The sequence below is a fragment of the Solanum dulcamara genome, chromosome 5, assembly GCF_947179165.1.
Source record: "Solanum dulcamara chromosome 5, daSolDulc1.2, whole genome shotgun sequence".
In the NCBI taxonomy this organism is placed as follows: Eukaryota; Viridiplantae; Streptophyta; class Magnoliopsida; order Solanales; family Solanaceae; genus Solanum; species Solanum dulcamara.
The window spans coordinates 38,072,862-38,092,224 of NC_077241.1; the positions used below are offsets into that span (position 1 = coordinate 38,072,862).

General features: G+C 35.0%; 1 protein-coding gene across 4 annotated transcripts; it reads right to left on the reverse strand.

Annotated features, from left to right (window-relative positions):
• Nucleotides 1-5,263: 5,263 nt before the first annotated feature.
• Nucleotides 5,264-17,762, reverse strand: LOC129889138 (protein WVD2-like 5). Of its 4 annotated transcripts, none has more exons than XM_055964317.1 (9): nucleotides 17,345-17,762; nucleotides 16,487-16,775; nucleotides 16,134-16,409; nucleotides 15,952-16,004; nucleotides 15,679-15,750; nucleotides 15,441-15,537; nucleotides 15,261-15,332; nucleotides 15,041-15,151; nucleotides 5,264-6,145 (listed from the first exon to the last, which is right to left on the reverse strand). In XM_055964317.1, exons 2-9 carry the CDS (start codon nucleotides 16,739-16,741, stop codon nucleotides 5,717-5,719), a joined length of 1,365 nt encoding a protein of 454 aa, XP_055820292.1. In that variant the 5' UTR covers nucleotides 16,742-16,775; nucleotides 17,345-17,762; the 3' UTR covers nucleotides 5,264-5,716. The 4 variants fall into 4 exon arrangements, with proteins under 4 accessions (XP_055820292.1, XP_055820293.1, XP_055820295.1 ...); XM_055964318.1 differs by having other exon boundaries at nucleotides 16,487-16,744; nucleotides 17,345-17,761; XM_055964320.1 differs by having other exon boundaries at nucleotides 16,487-16,718; nucleotides 17,345-17,756.
• Between the last annotated feature and the right edge of the window lie 1,601 nt (nucleotides 17,763-19,363).

Here is a 19,363-nt window from a genome sequence, read left to right on the forward strand (position 1 = left end):
GATGGAAGTATCGACATGTAGATGAGTTGAAATCAATTGAAAGAATTCATTGAAATTACTATCTATTTTAATAACCCCGCCCCCTCCGTGGAATAGACCATATGTCGTACAAGAAGTATATTCAAATGGCACTTACAAGTTTGTCGATGCTGATGACTTGAGGATGGATCCTATTAATGCAAAATTCCTGAAAAGGTACTACCCTTGAAGCGAAATGACACTCCTTAAGGTACGAGCAAAAACTACATGTTGCTCCTGGCCCACAAGAGTATAAACTATGTACGGCACCATAAAAAAGAAATATTCGTTACCTTGAAAATCTCAAAAGAGGTGGCCTAAGCAAAAGTTAGGACACCAACAAAAAAAATCACTCCTCCGAAACTACGTTGTGACTTGATCCTCTTCACTGAGGTACGTAGATGCTTAGAATTACATTCTAAGTTCAATTGCATGAGTGTGAAAAACACCACATGCTCCCACTTGATCCATCACATGAAAAATAAGGCTATGAGTACTCTCCCATCAAACTTCAAACTTGCACCAAACAATGGTGACTCAATGGGGGCAAACCCCTTTGAAATATGAGCTACTTCTTCAAATATGCAAGTTATAGCCTCAAATAATTCAAGTTTGCTAGCTGAAGTCTTTAAATTCTTCATGTTTGCAAGATGAAGTCCTAAATCAACCAAATTTGCAAGTTGAAAATTTTAAATTCTTCAAATTTGCAAGTTGGAGTCTCAAATCAACTAAAGTTTGCACGCTGAAGTCTTAAAATTCTTCACGTCTGCAAGTTGAGGTCTCAAATAAAAAAGGTTGACGTCTTCAAAATTCTCCAAGCCTGTGAGTTGAAGTCTAAAATTGACCAAGTCCATTTGGAAGTCTTCAAATCATTTAAGTATGCAAGTTAAAATCTTTAAATTCTCCAAATATACAAATTAAAGTCTTCAAAATTCTTCAAGTCTGCGGGTTGAAGTCTCAAATTGATCAGGTTCATAAGTTGAAGTCTTCAAATCCTCCACGTCTTCAAGATGAGGTTTGGAACCCACCATGGTTGCAAAGTTGAGTTCTTCAAAACCTCTAAGTATGCGGACTTCAGATAATCTTCAAAGTTTGCAAGTTGAAGTCTTCAAATAGAAGTTTTAGATCTATCATGGCTACAAATCGTCGAGTATGAAAGTTGAAGTCTTTAAGTCTTAAGGAGGGATTGCGTATCCATTCTTTTTTGCCATAAGAATACCTTCAAATTACCTCTCTTAGGGAGAATGTGTACCCATTCCTTTTGCCATAAGAATACTTCAAGTGACCTCTCTTAGGGTGGGAATGCGTATACATTCCTTTTCGCCATAAGAATACCTTCAAGTTACCTCTCTTAGTGAGGGAATGCATATCCATTTCTTTTCGCCAAAAGAATATCTTAAAATTACCTTTCTTAGGGTGGGAATGCGTATCCATTCCTTTTCTCCATAAGAATACCTTCAAATTACCTCTCTTGGATGGAAATGCGTATCCATTCCTTTTCCCCATAAGAATACCTTCAAATTACCTCTCTTGGATGGAAATGCGTATCCATTCCTTTTCCCCATAAGAATACCTTCAAATTACCTCTCTTAAGGCGGGAATGAGTAGCCATTGCTTTTCGCCATAAGAATACCTTCAAATTACATTTCTTAGGGCAGAAATGTGTATCCATTCCTTTTCGCCATAAGAATATATTCAAATTACCTTTCTTAGAGCGGGAATGCGTATCCATTTCTTTACACCATAAGAATATCTTTAAATATCTTTCTTAGGGCGGGGATGTGTATCCATCCCTTTACGCTATAAGCTTACCTAATTACCTTCTTAAGGTGGGGACACGTATCCATCCCTTCATAGCTTTGTGCCTTAGGGAGAGGACGAGTATTAATATATTTGCATCATAACGTTACCTTCTTTCTGGATCATCTTTTGAAGTCTACCTACAAAATAAAAGGGAAGGGGAAAGACAAGACAAACAAAATACAAGAAGAGGAGAGATTGTTACCTGTCAAGACATTTTAGACTTGAAAGCCATGCTAGACTAATTACACTATACTTGAGACGAGATTTTCTTGATGAGAATGAAGCCCTTAAAGTCTACTTTCTAGTGATCACAATTTTTTTTGGTGATGACATTCGTACATCTGGATATAAAATATTTTGTAAGGCAGCGGAAATCTGAAATTTTCTACGAGATAGAATCTAAGGCCAACTTCAAAAAATTATCTGAAATAATTCTGGAGGCGTTAAATTCTAGATTTTGGATACTCTACAAGTAAATGTATCTAGTTTCTTCAGAATTAAGTGGATCGTGATTTTGATACTCCTACATCGAGATATGATTTTTTTGGTGTAATCGTGCAAATCTGAAACTGTTGGCTCGTCAAAACCTGGGGTTGACTTCATAATAACATCTGAAGTGATCTCGATGGTTTTAAATTTTGAACTTCGGACATGTTGTATATCTTTGTATCTAGTTTCAAAAAAATCAAGCGGCTTGTGATTTCGTTATTCTTACATCAAGATAAAAAAGTTTTAGTAAAGCCGTACAAGTCTAAAACTTTTAGCACGACAGAATTGAAAGTTAACTTTAAAAAATCACCTAGAAATATATTTAGCGAGTATAATTTTGAATTTTGGATATGTTGTAGATCAATATGTCTAGTTTCTATAATATCAAATCGTTTGTGATTTTAATATTTTTACAACAAGATATGAATTTTCTATCGAAGACATGCTATGCTGTGAAGAGATGACAAAAATCAAAAAAGAAGAAATTACCTAGCCCCCTCGTCATAGCTTATGACACTACGATTAATCTTGATTAAACGAAGAGCATATATTTCTATTTATACAGATCACAAGCAGCTAAAATTAATTATCCTTGTCCAATACTAATTGAGTGTTCTGATTTAAGTAGAATAAGAAAAGAAAAGGCAGTGATATGAACTACTTTTCCTAGACTAATTGTGATCCTTTTGTGGCTAGGATATTAGGATGTTGCAAATTCAAAATTGGCTAAACTATTTTGTCATGTCGGTATTGGAACAAATATTTATCTTGTTCTTCTCCTTTTCCTAATTGGCAAAAATAATAATAGTGGAAAGTGACAAGTTTGTCACGTGATATTGCAATATCACTTTCCACTCAAATTATGTTTCTCCATTATATGTTGGAGTGATCATTAATTAAATATATTAATGGTGCACTTCAAATACAATTATCATTTTATTAATATTTCAAGTCTAATTTTCAAAAGATAAAATATCTCGATAAAATTTGAAGCGGAGGGTATTTGTAATAATTTAAAATTTATTAAATATAAATTTATAAATATAAATTATATTAAATTCAAGATATATTAGTTGATGTAAATATTATGTATTAATATAATTGAACTAATTATTTAAGTCCAATAAATATGAATTTAGTTAAGAGGAAATAACATATATAGACAACTGCTAAGTATAACTGGTAACATATAGTCCAACATTAATTAGCATTTAATGGACACATAAAAGGAAAAATTACTTGGGTGTACACCTTTTAATAAATAATTATTAATTTTAGTGATATTTTTTATTTATTATCATCTATAGCAATATATAGCAATATTATGATATATCTGTTATGTATAAAAGTGAATTATGCATGCAATATAAATGTATTATAAGTGTTTTAAAATATATTATGCATGTTTGGTAAGAAATTGACACAATGTATTATAAGTGTATTAAAATGTGTGATAAATATATTATCCATGAATAAAATTTGTATTATATGAGTTTTATAAATTATTCTCGATAATATGTATTAAAATTGTATTATAAATGTATTACAAGTGTCCAATAAAAAAAATATTATTACTATAAATGATAAATATTTTCTTAATATAGTATATTTATATAAGTTTCCCTTATATAAACCAATTGTAATAAAAGAAAAATCAACCTTATTAGTTTGAAAGGTTGGTTCCCAACTTCCTATTTGAAAAAGGTTAGTGTTAGAAAACTTTAGAGAATTCCCCAAAATCACAAGTAAATCATTAGATAAAAATAAATAATGAAAAGGGAATACTAACCTTTATGCATGATAATAACTTATTTGAAGGACTTGATCTTCTAAACCTTAAAGATAATTCTTGGTGTTATTCTTTATTTGAGATGGAGAGAAAAAGAAAAGAACATATTTTCTGATTTAGGGACTTATTTATAGATTTTGATGTGTCTTTTCACGTTGAAAAGTTACTTTTACTTAGAATGTTTTTTTATTAAAACTACATTTTCTTAGAATATCTTTATATGAAAGGTACCTTTTTCTTATAAGTATTCATCATGATTATAAGAAAAGGCTTATGAATTTTAACCACATCTATAATTAAATCCATACTAATAGATATTTATATTTTAAGCCCATATATATAATGCTTTATTAGATCAAAATAATGGGTTACGGTAATGATAACATATTTATATACAAATATATTAATATGTGAATCCATAAAATAGAAATTACTAACATATTATTTTTTCAAGCCACAAATGTTGTTCCCATTTGAAAAGGTTGTCTCCACAACTTGATTACAAAGTATATAAAAACAACTTAAGATAAGAACTTTCTGGGTTGAGACATTAGTACTTTGAAAACAGCTCAGTTTTGATATTCGCCAACCAACATTGAATCTAGACATTCACAGATCCAAAAATGGCTAAAACCAAGAGGGTTAGTAGATTCACATGTTGGTGGCTAAAGATTATTGCACTTGCTACCACAACATTGAGTTTTGATTATCCTCTGATCGGTCCCATCGGTGACCCAAACTTACCCCCAAAAAAAAAATGCAAGTCCAAGTCAACTATTGATTGTCCATGTCGCTCCATTCAACCCTTTCTAAGACTCCATGCAATATAAATGATAATAAAAAAAGTTCTGTAGCACTAGAATTTTTCTATATTTTCTACTGACAAATAAGTCTCTAACAAGACCAAAACAACTCCTAGTACCTAAAATAAACATACTAACATGGCATCCACTTGAATTTGTAAATGTGATCCTGCTTTTTGGGGGTGAGGGGAACAGGATTGTGACTCAGAGGAACTTCAGAAATGAGTAGCCATAAACTGATTCAACATCAGAATGCTATTATGAGTCATTATCTTTTCACTACAAGTTGTAAGAGTTGCACCTAATAGAGTATGGTTTTCAAGCAAATGTATCACTAAATTGAATTGAAAATCAAGGTGCATGGAGGAGCGAACCTCATAAAGAGTATATGGATTTTTATAAATACATATTGATTAACAAACAAAAACTATGATGTTCAACAGCCACTACAAGCCCAGTGAGCGCCAAAGTTTCTACTAATTCAAAACTTGAGCTGCTTCAAGACAATTCTCAAAACTTTCGATTACCTAACATCAGGAGACACAGGAAGCCATCTAAATCATAATTAGCCCAGAGAAAAGGTGCAAATGACAACCTCATATTGCGTTGAAGCTGTCAGCACTTAAAATGACCAAACCAGCAATCTTGAAGAAAAAGAACACTAGACAACCAACCTTGTTGCTATGGACAAAACATCATTTGCTTGGTGAAATATCTTCCATTCCCTTTGTCAAACAAACCAAGTCTTATTTGTACCTTTCACTATTTTAGGCAAGGGGGAACTGAAGGTGCTTCATGAATATCTGTTACAGCTTCAGTGCTTGCTGCACCATTGAGCTTCAACAAGAGTCTTAATCTGGCTAGTTTCGACAGCAGATGTAGCTTCATGATCTTGAACATTTGTTTCAATTTCGTTTGTTTGCTCAAGTACGTTGTTTGGTTGAGAAGCAACTGCACTCATGTTGTTAGCTGCAGCTTCACTTGTTTCCTGGGATATGCTCGTTTTGATGGAGGAAGGCTTTTTTGTATTACTTAATAAGTTGATTTTTTGAGATGGCAGCTTTGGAAGAGACTTCCGCATAGGCTTCTTGACATTGTCTGGAGAATATCCTCTAGCAGGATTTTGAGATGCATTTTTATCCAAGCTCAACCTACTTGTGTGCATGGAAGAATCTTTTACCTCTTTGGTGGGGGAGCTCTTTCTCCGGCCAAGCTTGGGGGATTTAGCTCTTGTTGTTGGTATCTACATTAAAGAGTGACAAAAGGCATAACTGGAAAATCAGATGTCTTGTCTACGTCAAAAGTAAAACAGACAGAACCAGAAATGACTTAGAAGTGAGAACAAACCAGCAAGATGAGCATTAGAGTCCTCTATTAAGACATAGCAATAGCTAAGAGTTTGATATGAGCTCATTTAGTGTGAATTTTACGTGCAGTAAAAAGAAGCCAGACCATGGTGGAGGACATCCAACAATGACCAGAACATTCAGGTTCAGCTAAATACAAACTGAAAAGGAGTGGCAATATAAAGGTATTGTCAACAAGCACATTTGCCAGCAAGAGGAACTGGAATTAGGAATTTGCTGCATTAAACAAATTACACCTAACCAGTCTACACACATCTTCATATATGAGCAGATAAATAACCTTCTTATGATGATGATGATACTATCTTTAAACTATCAAGTTTGGTAATTTGAAGGAAAAGAAAAGGCAGAAGTAACTTCCTATCTAATATAGAATTCAGTAAAGCTAACTATTAGGTGCGGGTATGTACCAATTGTGATGGGGTTGCACCATGGATCAGAGCTTGGTCCATTTTTATTTGCCTTGGTAAAAAATGTATTGACGCGGCATATCCAAGGAGAGGTGTCATGGTATATGTTATTTGTAGATGACATAGTATTAATTGAGGAGACACCCATGGGGTTGAAGATAAGGTGGAAGTTTGGAGATAGATCCTGGAGTTTAAAGGATTCAGATTGAGTAGGACTAAGACGGATGCAATTTCAGTGACATTACCCAAAGTCGGATGTGGAAGTGAGGATTGATGCCCAAGTCATCGCCTAGGAGAGATTCAAATTGAGCGGGACTAAAACAGGTGCAAGTTCAGTGAAATTACCCACTAGGCAAATGTGGAAGTGAGGATTGATACTCAGGTCATCCCCTAGGAGAGATATTTTCAAGTATCTTGAGTTTATAATCCAACTCATGGGTATTGTACTTTCCTTACTTACTTGTTCTTTAGCTGCTTGTATTCTACTTTCCTTACATGTTATTTGTACTTGCTTTGTCTATAGAGCTCAATCAACCTATGTCTACTGAGTACCACTTGTTGGTACTCATGCTTCACTTCTTCACCCTACAGATCATAGTAAGGGTTCTCACCGTTAACGTGTGGCTCGTGCGGAGCAGCTTTGGATTCTGAGACTGGGATAAGCTCCAGATGTTCAGAGTTGCCGATCTCCCTTTGATTTGACTAGGACTAGTTTTTATTTTGCATTCAGAGACAATTCTGTGTATATATTTGTATTTGCCTTGTACTCAGTTAAAATTAGATGCCCGACTACCGACCGATACCAAGTCTTGGGGGTATTCATGTACATTTGCTTCTATCTCTTCTCCTTTTATTTCCTATATTTGTTCTCCATTTTCTTTTATGTTGGCATTTGTTCCTTACTTTCCAGATATTTATCTTCCGCGTGATAGCCCGTTGCTTCTGGTTTCGGGCAATGGGTTAGGCTTACCTACTAGTGGGATGCTAGTAGGTGCCATCATGACCTGAAATTTCGGATCGTGACATTTAGACCATTGAGTTGTGTACCTTATACTACAATTATAAATGGGGTAACAAAGAGAGAAGAAATCCACCAGGAATTAAGACAGGGTCAGCAGATGATTATTATTAATATGTCAATCTTAACATTACGGTACCAAAAGGAGTGAACCGATTCTAGTCTACCGAAGATTTCCCAACATTACCAAGCTACCCACAAATTAACCATTGATAGTTCATGCGTTCCTTTGTAGACATATCACAGCTTAAAACGAAGTTGAATGGATTTATGCTTAATTATCACAGAATGAAAGTATACTTTGATTTTGATAAAGGTTTAGTTTTCACAAAGATACAAGTCAAACCTAGTAGTACCGTGGAAATCAGAATTAAGAAGAGCGTAGTATCATGAAATTTTAGAAATATGAAGAATGCAGGACAAGTGTTGCAATTAAGAAACTGTATAAAAAGGGCAGCCCGGTGCACTAAAGCTCCCGCTATGCGCAGGGTTCGGGGAAGGGCCCGACCACAAGGGTCTATTGTACGCAGTCTTACCTTGCATTTCTGCCAGAGGCTGTATAACATTTCAAAAGTGGACTATAAAAGCAATCAGAACAATAAATTGGCAAACTTTAAGCACCTTTCCTTGGTTCATTTCATTCCAGGAGGACTGGAAAAAAGTCTCTGGATAAAACAATGATCTAAATTAAAACAAAGATAGAAATTCCTGAACAGAATAACCATTATGCATGTGATGACCTTGAACTAAGTCCCAGATGGAAAAACACGAAAACAGGTACTATTAAAAGCCATAATAAAAAACACCTCCTTATATGCATACATGCAACTAATACATTCTTTTGAGAATTTACTTGTCTTTTTTTCCCAATATTGAATATCCTTCATCCAACAACAACAACAACAACAAGCCCAGTATTAATCCTTCATCCAATTACTTATAATCTTGTGCCAAAAAGCAAGATGAGAAATGATTTGCTGCAATTGATTCATCAGATAGGTGATCCATGCCAGAGAAGACCAGAAAACAGATTGTGGATAAATTATGCCTCCAAGAAGTCATCCAAATAGTTAGAGCTATAGGGTATGAATATCAGTAGACATTTTCTTAAAGATCAAAGACAACTTATATATGAAAATTTAGATACATAACCAAATCATTGACCCAGTCTAGCTGACATCAAATCTTGAGGGAGTTGATGTGACTATAGCTGATAAAGAGAATGTGCAAAATTAAAATAATCAACATTGATGTCCTTTCAGTATTAAAGTTCAGATTCAGCTGAAAGAAACAAATCTACAGTAGCCAAAATGAGTATGTGACCTCAGTTAAATTACCCAGTATATTATCCTAACGAGAAGCATGAATCAATTGTCTTTAGAAAAGCAACTATAGAAATCTCATGATAATTCAGTCATAAGAATCAAATAAAATGGTTCTTTACGCATCCAATAAGTACTCCAAAATGTTGACAACACCTAATCAACCAACAAAACAACCTACATTACGATCCTTATCACATCCCTGACCCCACCTCATAATTTTCTTTTTATTTTGACCAACCACCTCATAGACAATCACGTCTACTTCAAATGTTTAGTATCCCAATAAACCATACTTCAAAAAGCAACACATTTCAATGATGATATTGCTTTTTGCCAAAACAACGGGGATGAATAAACTCTTGAATGAAGAGGGGGACAAGATTATTGTGTTGGGCGATTTAGAGCACTCTGAGAGTCGTAGAGATTTTGGATGTTATAGAAATATAAAGTTTAAGGAGGTTGAGGTTATTCGTAAGATGAGAATAGGGAGGACGATCGAGCCAGACGAGATCCTGGTGGAATTTCGGAAGATCTCTGTAATGCAGGTATGGAGTAGTTGGCCGGGTTGTTTAACATCATTTTTAGGACATCAAAAATGCCCAAAGAATGGAGGGGGAGTGTGATGATCCCGTTATACAAGAACAAGAGTAATATCCAGAATTGCAACAACTATAGAGGTATCAAGCTGCGAAGCCACGCTATGAAAATTTGGGAGAGTGTGGCGAAGAAGAGGGTGAGGAGAGGTGTGTCTATTACTGAGAATCAATTTAGTCTCATATTGGGGCGTTTAACTACAAAAGTCATTCATATCATAAGGTTAAGGATATTGATTGAGCAGTATAGGAAGTGGAAGGGGACTTATATATGGTGTCCATTGACCTAGAAAAGCATATGACAAAGTCCCTAGGATGGTTCTATGGAGATGTTTGGAGACAGACCCTGGAGCCTAAAAGGTTCAAGTTGAGAAAGACTAAGAGAGAATACTTTGAGTGCAAGTCAATGACATACCACACATGGCAGAAGTGGAAGTGAGGATTGATCAAGCCATTATGAGTGTTTTGGAAGGCAACAAAAGGTGACAAGGGACTGGGCCCTGAGGCAGAGGTGAGACACTCGCCTTTTTGAAGTGAGGCCCTAATTAATAACAAAAATTAAAATATTTAACTGCATACATAAATAACCAAAATCTCAATAGCAATAACATATTAGCAAATATTTCAATTAAAAAACTAAAAGTAAATAGTAGAAAACAGAGGACAAAAACAAGTAAAAGAAAAAGTCGTGCAAGAAGAAGAAAGTAAAAGAAAAGGCTGGAAACAGAGGAGAAAAAAAAGAATCCACCAGTAACCAGTCAATAGAAATAAAGGAGAAAGAAGAAGGAGAAAGAAGAAGAAGAAAGGAGAAGAAACATCCTTTGCAAGCAGCTGAAGTTTGAAGACAAAGATGCTGGACTCAGTTTGTAAAACCCCGGAAGTTGGAAGGTTGGAATGAGGGGAAAATGTTGCAGAAAGTCTGCTGGTGCAGCTTTCTACAAGCCAACCTACGAGTTTTAGGAAGACTTACTGTCCGTAGGAGAGTCTCATAGGTGGGGTCCTGAAGTTGGGAAAAATATCCTAAGTATGGGTTCGAGCTACGAGTGCCATCTACTGACTATATAAGGTCCTAGGTCCGTAGAATGGGGTAGTAGGAAGGTCCTGAAGAAATGGCAAATTCCCATAGCTCAAGTTATGTTCGACGAATGGTCCTACGGATTGTAGAAAGTTTGACGGGTCGTAGGATGGCTCGTACGGTGAGGTTCTCTGAAATTGATTTTTGGGTTTTTTGGAGTTGTGCAGGACAAGAGGGTTTGACGACCCATAGACCAGGGTTGAAGGGCCAATCAGTAGCTTTGGATTTTGGACATGGTTTCTATGAATGCTTCTAAGGAATCGTAGAAGGTCTTACGGACCTAGGTCCCATCCGTAGGGCACTTCGACAATTTTAAGTCAGGTATAATTTGGTCATTTTCCACTATTTTAACCTCTAAACTATGTCGTTTTGGACTATTTTGGATGACCTATATATAACCAAACCCTTCAAACTTCCTCATTCCCTCATAATCTCTCAAAATTTCCTAAGGCACTCAAAGATTTTCTCTCAAGTCTTCTTCCTCAAGCCAAGCAAGGATTCCAAAAAGTCAAGCTTCCTCTCAAGATCTTAGGTTTGATTTCAGCAAGGTATGTGGGAATTTCATCCATGGATCCTCTCCCATCCATGGAGTCCCAAAGATTTCCCTACTTTTTCCATGAATTTCAATCCAATTTTTTAGGGTTTTGATGATCTTGCATTGGGTTCATTCAATTATGCTTTAATTCAGTCTCAATGATCTTATTATGCATAGATTGATCTCAATTACATGTTTTTGATGAATTTCACATGAACACATGCCCTATGTCTATTTTATGAATATGAGTCATGTTTTGCAATCATGCATACATCGTGATTTTTATGAACTATGATCTAAGGATGCTTCTAGATGAAGTATCAATATGAATTTTTATGAAAAAGTTTATCATGACTAGGATGCTTTAGATAAGTGTCTTTTATGAATATGTTATGAGATCATGATATGTTGAAGGAGCTATTCTTATGACTCAAGTATGTTATAATGAATTTGGTATTACTAGATTCTTACCATATTCTAATATTATGATATGTTCATGTTTATGTATGATATTTTGTTGAGAGCATCACCTAGTACCGAGCGAACTTCGAAATGGAGGCTCTCCTGTTAGCACAGGTTGGGTCTCTAGAAGCAATTCCTTAGTCCTATAACTATGTGCCACCATAGAAGAAAGGGTCATCCGTTAGTTGAGGCTTGATAGCTTAGTGGATCTACTTAGGTGATGTGGTCCTTACCTTGGCCAGTAGGATTACCTCTTTTCGGTGTGGGTAGACACTAGACTCCATGATATAACTCTTATGGTTTATGTCGGTTAACAGTATCTCTCACAAAGTTTTATGATTCATACTATGTTGTGTTTACTTTATGAATTCTTTACAAGATTTCCATTGACCATGTCTTAGGTTTCTAATGATGCCTTCAAAGGTTCTTATTATGTTTAGCTTGATCATTGCATTATTATGATATACGTCATGCATTGCATATTCGCCATACTCAATACATTTTATAGTATTGACGCATACTCTTTTGCCTATATTGTTTCATAATATAGGTCATGACGCTCCTATCCAATTTCGTGGCTAGTACAGGTTTCTATCGACGTGCTTTGATTGGTGGATTCTCATGCTTCGACTGCGCAACCACTTATGTCGTCTTTTATTTTAGACTCATTTCACTTTCAGATGTTTTGGGTGAGCTAGGGCTGTCCTATGCCCCCGTCAATGCTAGTGGAGGCTTGTCAAACTAGCGTGTCTTTTCCCACTTATTTCAGATGTTATGTTTAGATTATCTTTTATTGAGACTTCTATTTTTGGGACTTATCTTCCGCATTTAAGTTTACTCTTGATTATCATGTATTCTTACGTCATGCTATGCTAAGAGGCTTCTTTAGGGTCTTTCGAGATCCTATGAGGCTTGTCAGACTAGTGTGTCTTTTCCCACTTATTTCAGATGTTATGTTTAGATTATCGTTTATTGAGACTTCTATTTTTGAGACTTATCTTCCGCATTTAAGTTTACTCTTGATTATCATGTATTCTTACGTCATGCTATGCTAAGAGGCTTCTTTATGGTCTTTCGAGATCCTATTCGCCGTGTCACATCTAGGGTCTAGCTTGGGTAGTGACACAGTCGAACTCAGTTGCGTAGTCGATTGAAAAGAGGTTAGTGAAAAAAAACTAAAATTACATTTGTAAGTTTTAAAAGTTGCGGCCTTTTTCTTTTTTTCAAAACTTCATGCTCGCCTTTTTCATATCACTCGACTCGCAGCAAAAAGGCGACACACCGACGCCTCACCTTGCCCCTCACCTGAGGTGCTAAGGCAAGCGCCTTTGATAACACTAGTCATCCTCAAGAGAAGTAGTTTCCAGTATCATGGGTCAATAATACAAGAAAATGGAGAGAATGAAGTTGATGTTATACATCGTATTGGCGCTAGAGATGGATGAAATTGAGGCTCGTATCTGATGTTTTGTGTTATAGGAATGTGTCACTAAGACTTAAAGGTAAGTTTTATTAAGTGATTGTCAGACCAACTATGTTGTATGCGATAGAGCTTCTTTTTTTTGAAAATGGTAATGTTAGTTGTATGCGGTAGAGAATTGGTCAATCAAGAACTCACAAGTTTAGAAGATGAAAGTAGCAAAACTGAGGATGTTGAAATAGGTGTGTGGCATACTAGGAGAGATAGAATTATGAACGAAGATATTTGAGACAAGGTGTGGGTAGCCTTTGTGGTGAACAAGATGAGGAAGCCGGGGTTGAAATAGTTCGGATATATGAAGAGGATATGCACAAATACCCCAGTAAAAAAATGTGAGAGGTTAGCTATGGTGGGTATGAGGAGAGGTGAGGTTGCCCAAAAAAGTATTCGGGAGAGGTGATTAGATAGGACATGGAGCACATACAGCTTGTTGAGGACATGACCTTAGATAGGAGAATATTGAAGTGGAAGATTGAGCTAGAAGCTTAATAAGTAGTCAAGTGTTTTCCTTATCAGTATTGTTCCTATTATTACTCTCTTATTATCATATTCTTCAATTATATTATTACTTATTGTTTTCTTTGCTTCAACTACCATATTATTTGTTATTGTTCTGTTCTACTTTATTTTTAGCATAGCTTCTTCACTACTGCATTTTCTTTCAATAATTATTGTTATTATGTTTTACTTGAGCCAAGGATCTATAGGACACGACCTCTTTACTTTCATAAATAAATTACGCGACAAAGCCAACCATATATTAGATAATGCAATAATTAATTAATTAAGAGCCTATTTTGATAAAAAAAAATTAAGCTGCTTTTTTTAAGTTGAAAATCCTAGCTTTTCACTTTTAGCTTTTTTAAAGCTGTTTTGCCTTAAAATGAGTGTTCAAAAATACTTTTTTCATTTACCCAAACATCATAAAAGAGCCTAAAAACTATTTTAACTTAAGAAGTACTTAAAATAAGCCTATCCAAGCAGGCTCAAGTAAAGTCCCCTTCCCTACCCACGTTGCTGATTTTTCTGAAGTAACATTTTCAGATAATAGGCATTTTACATGCCATCTGGTCATTTTCAGAAGTAATGGTTGTTTGATAATGTTATTCTGAACTTATAAATGAAAAAGTTAATGATTAGAAATTATGCACATCATATGACGGATTAGAAATCTGCCTAAAACACTAAGTTACGCGGACTCTTCACTTTTGATGCCGCACCCGTGTCGGATTCTCCAAAAATACACTTCTTTTGGAGAATCCGACACGCACCCATTGCCATTTTTGAAGAGTCCGAGCAACATAGCTAAAACATTGGAAGCAACTAAAATGCTCCAAGTTAGAGACAAATCTTCAAAAATAATCTATAATCAGTGAGCAATGAAGTAGTTGATAAAACAACTAAAGTATAAGTTTCAGTTTTCAGTTTAGAGTTTTACCAAAGTACCCTTTACAAAAAGAGGATCCAACTAATGCTAGCCAAAGCAGCAATGGATATATCAGATTGGACTATTGCTTCACATTAGGTGAGTCCTCACTCTTGTATTTAAGTAAAACTAGATAACATGACTCATCTATTTTTTGTATAAAGTCACCCAAGGTCACACATAAAAGTTGGTTAAAATTTTATCAGATCAATCATGAAATCCAGACACATCAAGTATACAGAGCCTAACAGGAGTAGTATTATAGAAACCTAAAGTATAAGAAACTATTTAGCATACGATCTATTCAAAAGAAAAGGAATGCAAAGAAATGAAACGCTTTAAATGTAATTCTTTTTTTTTCTTTTCATTTTTTCATAATAGGTGTTTTCGTCATAGAACATGAACTATTGCTGAGTTTTGTGACATATAAAAGAGAGACAACATTACCTTCTTCAACTCCACCTGGGGAGGAGGAGGTTCCTGATAAAAGCTTGGCATGGGAGTTGCTTTAAACTTTAAGCTCTTTCTTAACATTTTGATCTCAGCTTCCTGAGTTTCCTGATTGACAAATACAAAGAGCACAGATGAATGTCTTAAAAGGCAATGCTGGAAGCCATAACAAACTTTCTAAATCATGAAAATGATAGAAGCACAACAGTCACCATGCCTTAGTCTTCGCTTGCAAATTACTCTTCTCAACTTCCTTGGCATGGATTTTTTCCTCAAGCTTAGAGTAAAACTGTTCAACGAAACAGAAACAAATTCTATCAAGTTTCCAGGATAGGATTACAATGGAAACCAATTGAATATATCAAGGTTTTTCAGCTGATGCAAGGAGAAAACTAACCTCTCTTCTTTTCTCAGCCCTTTCATCGCACTTGAAACTCATATTGTAGGTTGGAAGAGCACCTACTTTGCGAGGCTTGGCATCTGCAGCAGGACTCCTGTAAAGTGATTAAGGATAAACTGAATTTTTCATCCTTTCAACCAAATGCATCCAAGAAAAAACAAAAAAAATTATCTAGTACAAAGGAAAGCAAAAAAGTAGAGGAAAAAGTTAAGAAAGATCAGCATATATAGGATACAAAAGTGATTCTGCGTTTCCATCAACTTTATTTGGGGCAGATTCCTTCAAAAGTGTCAGGTTTGTTTTCTCCCTGTAGATGGAGATTATAGTTTACAAGCCATCGAGGAGATAAGATACCTTACATTACGTAAAGAGTACAAAAGAAGACTTAAAGAAACTCAGAAACAAAGGCCAGAAAGGGATTAGAATCTCTCAGAAAGTTCTCGGTTTAAATATCATACAGATCAATGCAACAGATGGTTAAACAACTAGTAGAGGAAAGAGCACATACTTAAGGCCGTCGGCATTTGAAGAAGGTGATGTTGCATCAGGTTGGCCAGATTGCTGCAACAAGAAAGACATAATAGTAGTAATGAGCAACCACACAGAAGCACATAAAACTAACAAACTAAAGAGACTATTGTGCCCTGAGCTGTATTTGTCTACAACAAGCATGATGATATGCACCTTTACCTTAGCATGACTGACATTTACACGGGCTACGGCGGGTTTTAAGCTGTTATCAACAGTTTTTCTGTCGTTAAATGATTTACTCTTTACAACAAGGGAAGAAGTCCGTTTAGTGCGTTGGTGAGAGGCTAGAGAACCATTAGAAACAACAGAACCAGCTGATGCATCTTTGCCATCTTTGGTTTTCTTGACACCAATGGATGAGGTATTTTTCTCTTTTCCTGGAGCTTTGGGCTGCTTGGATTTCTTAGACTCTCGAGATTCTTTGGCTTCATGTCCCTAGAGGAGAAAAATTTCATAATCCTGGCATAGAAAAGATCCAGTTATGTTAATAAACCAGCAATGAACTCCCTTACCTCAGAACTTGAACAGGGATCGTTTTCTATAGTAGTATTTGATTCGTGTGTGACCTCTTGTGCAGTGGAACCAACCGTTTCACTATCATTCACCATCACAGCACTCTGAAAACTTCTTTCCAATCCTTGAACACTGAAACTTCCATTTGGAACATCATCTAATTTGCCAGCAACTACTCCTGGAAGTTGGTGAATTCCATTTGCAAAGCTCGACCCATTTACGGAAAGAGAACTGTTATTGTCAATTTCCATCATGCTCTAGAAAGATGCAAACTAGCAATCCTCAATTCTAGAAACCACAAGCATAAGATGTTGCATGATGTTGTAGGAAAAGGAGACTTTAAAGTATAATTAAGCACTAAAAAACAGTCTCTTTTCTTCATTGTAATAGGTAACAGTCAGATATATAAATTATGCCACGCACTACAAGAAAACAATTATCAAACAGAATATAGAGATTAAAACACAAAGGATCAGAAAAATCACAGCTAAACCATCAACTTTCGAAGTTCAGATTTCAAATGCAAAATATATAACTTTTTCCTTCCACCGGCTAAAACATAAACTTGTACAATTAGTATAAGACAATAACCAAACAGTACACATAAGAAACTCAGACTTCACTTGTCAAGTCCAAACCAATGTTAAAAAGTAAACATGACACACCATAAGTAAAAATTTAAGGCACAAACAAAGAAGTGAAAAAAACAAATCAAGTGACAGTAGCACTAGACTAGAAAAAATCTCCGACCCAGGGACTATTTTCAGCTTGAGAACACTAATGCTCATAAGATATAACTACAGTAGCAGTTAAATAATACAAACAAATGCAGATGCTTCTGAAAAACATCTACTCACCTAAAATGATTACAATTCCATTGAATCCACAAGGGATCTGAGAAAAAACTTGCACAAACAAAGATCTTGAAACCTGAAAACGGTGATTAACAGAAAATGCACTTCTTCTTTTTTTAGGGTGAAATTGGAAGTGAAAAGGTGTGAACTGAGAAGAGGGGCTACTCTGGGTTTTTTTTTTCAAATGAAAAGATTGCAGTGGAGAGGGCTTTTGCAGCTTTGTGAGAGGTTTTGGGGGTGTGTTTACACTTTGTTAAAGTTGGTGCCAGCGATATTCAAATCTATTCCAGGTCACTGTCCGATAAGAGAGAGAGAACTTGGTATGTCTGGACAAGGAGATACTTTTACTGTTTAGAGAGAGAAAATATACAGTTGATGTACCTTCGCCTTCGATCGGCTAACGTGACAATATGAACGGCTAGATTTTGCAGCTACATTGTCTATAGCTACGAGAATTCTTACGTCTACACTAATTAACCTTTCTTATCTACTCTTTTGCAAGGAAAGTTTCGTTCTCTTCTCCTACATTTTATTTTGTTTTATTTTTACCGATTATCTACACTCATTAACCTTTTTCTCTATTTTGCAAGGAAAGTTTCTTTCAATTTTTTCTCTACACTTATGCAAAGTGGGGTCAATTTGTCCTTTGCTTTACCAAAAAATTAGTTTAATTGTCAAAATTATTGAAATCGGCCAAATGGTTCTTCTTCTTCTTTCACATTTTATCATTAATAGTTTCTTTTCCTTCTTCTTCTTTCCTCCTCCTCCTCATCTTTCTTCATCATCTTATTCTTTTTTTTCTGCTTTATCATTCTTCTTCATCTTCTTCTTCTTCTCTTTTTAAATTTGACGTATCGAAAACATTATTATTTCGAGCAAATTATATATTGAAAGACTCAAAACATTGAGAGAATGTCATATTTAAATTTTGGGACTGTTCAGAGGTGATTTTGAGTGAATATTTGTCTTCTGTTTCATCATTTTTCTTTGTTATTCTTTGTCTTCTCCTCTTTTTTGAAAAAAAATTGACGTACCGAAAACATGAATTGCTTCAAAGCGAATTATATATCAAAACACTCAAAACATCAAGAGAATTTTATATCTAAATTTTGGGACTGTTTAGAGGTGATTTGAGTTGATCGAGATTGAATAGTAAGTGTATACTTCATGTATAGTTAAACTATATTAAGTTTTTTTAGTGTATCATAATGTATAGTTCATGTATAAGTGAGCTATACTATATAGTTAGTGTATATTTTTTATAACTTTTGGCAAGCTATATTGTATAGTCAATGTGTACTTCCTATGATTTTTGGTTAATTTTTATGTAAATAAAACATGATTTGTTGTAAAACAAACTAACTCAGCAAATTAATAAGAAGGAGAAATAGTAAAAGAGAGACTTGTGGAAGAAGAAAGAAGTAGAAAAGTTATGTTTTATTTCTTCTTCAGTGTATCTACATTCTCTAATCTGGAAGACTATTTATAGCCAAGAAAATCAGCAGATAAGGAAGAGAGACAAGGTAATAAGCCATTTAGTGGGCCCCTCTGATGAAAGTGGAACATCACTATTTTTTCTTTCATAACACTCTCATTTGGATGTCCACGTGTAATGTGTCTCATTAAGAACTTTACTAAAAAAAACTCAGTGGAAAAAAAGCCTAATGAAGAAAAAAGAGTACACATATCTGGTAATATATTTTGAGTGCTGCCTCATTAAAAACCTTACTAGAAAAATCTAAAGGGATAAAACATTGGTTAAGGAAAAAAGAGTACAGTGCGTATTTTACTCTCTCTGATAAAAACTTCATTTGATATTTTGGAGATGACACATTTCAATCTTATATCGTAGCTTCTCAAAAGTTGATATTGATAATGCCTTTGTGAATAAATCTGCAAGATTATCATTCAAACAAGATTGTTGTACATCAATATCACCATTCTTCTAGAAATCATGTGTGAAGAATAATTTTGGTGAAATATGTTTTCTTTTGTCTCCTTTTATGAAGCCACATTTCAATT

What these genes read in the sequence shown, in the direction of transcription:
- LOC129889138 (XM_055964317.1), bottom strand. Translation starts at nt 16,741, where the DNA reads ATGATGGAAATTGACAATAACAGTTCTCTTTCCGTAAATGGGTCGAGC. An exon ending in GGGCTGAGAAAAGAAGAGAG is followed by an intron (nt 15,333 to 15,440) that starts GTTAGTTTTCTC and finishes TTCGTTGAACAG; the next exon opens with TTTTACTCTAAGCTTGAGGA. An exon ending in ATTTGCAAGCGAAGACTAAG is followed by an intron (nt 15,152 to 15,260) that starts GCATGGTGACTG and finishes TTTGTCAATCAG; the next exon opens with GAAACTCAGGAAGCTGAGAT.